General features: G+C 42.2%; 1 protein-coding gene across 1 annotated transcript in view; it reads left to right on the top strand.

Annotated features, from left to right (window-relative positions):
* PDK3 (pyruvate dehydrogenase kinase, isozyme 3) overlaps positions 1 to 1,006 on the top strand; it is a 1,978-nt gene extending 972 nt beyond the window's left edge. The window contains 1 exon segment of the mRNA XM_010836859.1: positions 6 to 1,006. Within this exon segment, the coding sequence (XP_010835161.1) occupies positions 6 to 334 (329 nt within the window). The 3' untranslated portion in view covers positions 335 to 1,006.
* The last annotated feature ends 426 nt before the right edge of the window (positions 1,007 to 1,432 follow it).

Genomic DNA, 1,432 nt, shown 5'->3' with positions numbered 1-1,432 from the left:
GTTAGCATTTTGTGCCTTTCTCAGTATATTAATTTTCTTTTCTCAATAGGCTGGATTTGGTTATGGCTTGCCAATTTCTCGTCTGTATGCTAGATATTTTCAAGGAGATCTAAAGCTCTATTCTATGGAAGGCGTGGGTACTGATGCTGTCATTTATTTAAAGGCCCTTTCAAGTGAATCATTTGAGAGACTTCCGGTTTTTAACAAGTCCGCATGGCGCCATTACAAGAGCACAGCTGAAGCTGACGATTGGAGCAATCCCAGCAGTGAGCCCAGGGACGCTTCCAAATACAAGGCAAAACAGGACAAGATGAAGACTAACAGAACTTTGTAAAGAACTGAATGCTTCAGTCCTCTCCATGAAGAAAAGATGGCCTTCTGCAAGTCACCCAGAAAGAGCTCCTTTCCTCCACCAACTCTGAATGTGGCGCTATAGATAATCCAGTGCTTGAATGTGTATTTTTCTCCATATAAGCTGGACCTTTTCCACAGAAGTTTCCTGTAGCTACTTCATATCTTACACTAAAGCAGTAACTTGAGTCATTTTTCATAGTACATTGCTGTGGTTTGGTTGGCGCCTGTCGTAAGGGGACACAGAGCCTTATTAGTGCCCGTGCCCTCATACCTCTGTCTTCTTTATCATAGACTATCTACAGTCTCCCCAGATGTCTTGCCTCCCTCCCCATTCCAGATACAGCCGATCTCTACTGCTGCTCTTTGTGACCAAATACCATGTTTGTCCCAAACCACCAACTGTGGCCTTGGGGAGTCTGGAATTTGAAGACATCAGATGAGCACGTCTTGATATTTCGGTCCCAGAGCCCTTCCTCTCTCTTACGCATCCCTCTTCACTCTCTGCTTTGGACTCTGGCCTTCTTCCATCTGACCAGATTCTCATTGTGAGCTGTAGATACTCTCATGTTAGATCTCCCTCTTGGGTGCATTGATTTCATTTTGAAATTCATTTGTATACTTCCATTCTGTTGATTAAAGTGTTCCAAAAGTTGAAAAAAAAAAAAAATAAAAAGCTTGTTCCAGCTTCTAGGAACAGTAGAATAGCTTGGCTAAACTCACCTTTTCTCAAATAACAATTAGAAAATATGAAAAAAAATAGAATTATCCAACTTTTGGGGTAAACATGAGTTACCAAAAGCAGAAAGATGCCAGTCAGGAGTCAACCCTTGATAAATGAACTGTGAATTAAATATTCTAGTTTATGACATTCTAAGGTAGTAATGTGCAGAAGGGAATGAAAACCCACTCCAGTATTCTTGCCTAGAAAATTCCATGGACAGAGAAGCCTGGAGGGCTATAGTCTGTGGGGTCCTAAAGAGTTGGACTGGAGAAGGAAAAGGCAACCCACTTCAGTATTCTTGCCTGGAGAATCCCATGATAGAGGAGCTTGGCAGGCTACAGTCTATGGGGTCGCAAG

Source organism: Bison bison, unplaced genomic scaffold, assembly GCF_000754665.1.
Source record: "Bison bison bison isolate TAMUID 2011002044 unplaced genomic scaffold, Bison_UMD1.0 scf7180017864067, whole genome shotgun sequence".
NCBI classification, from domain to species: Eukaryota; Metazoa; Chordata; class Mammalia; order Artiodactyla; family Bovidae; genus Bison; species Bison bison.
This window is presented reverse-complemented; position numbering and strand designations above follow the sequence as displayed.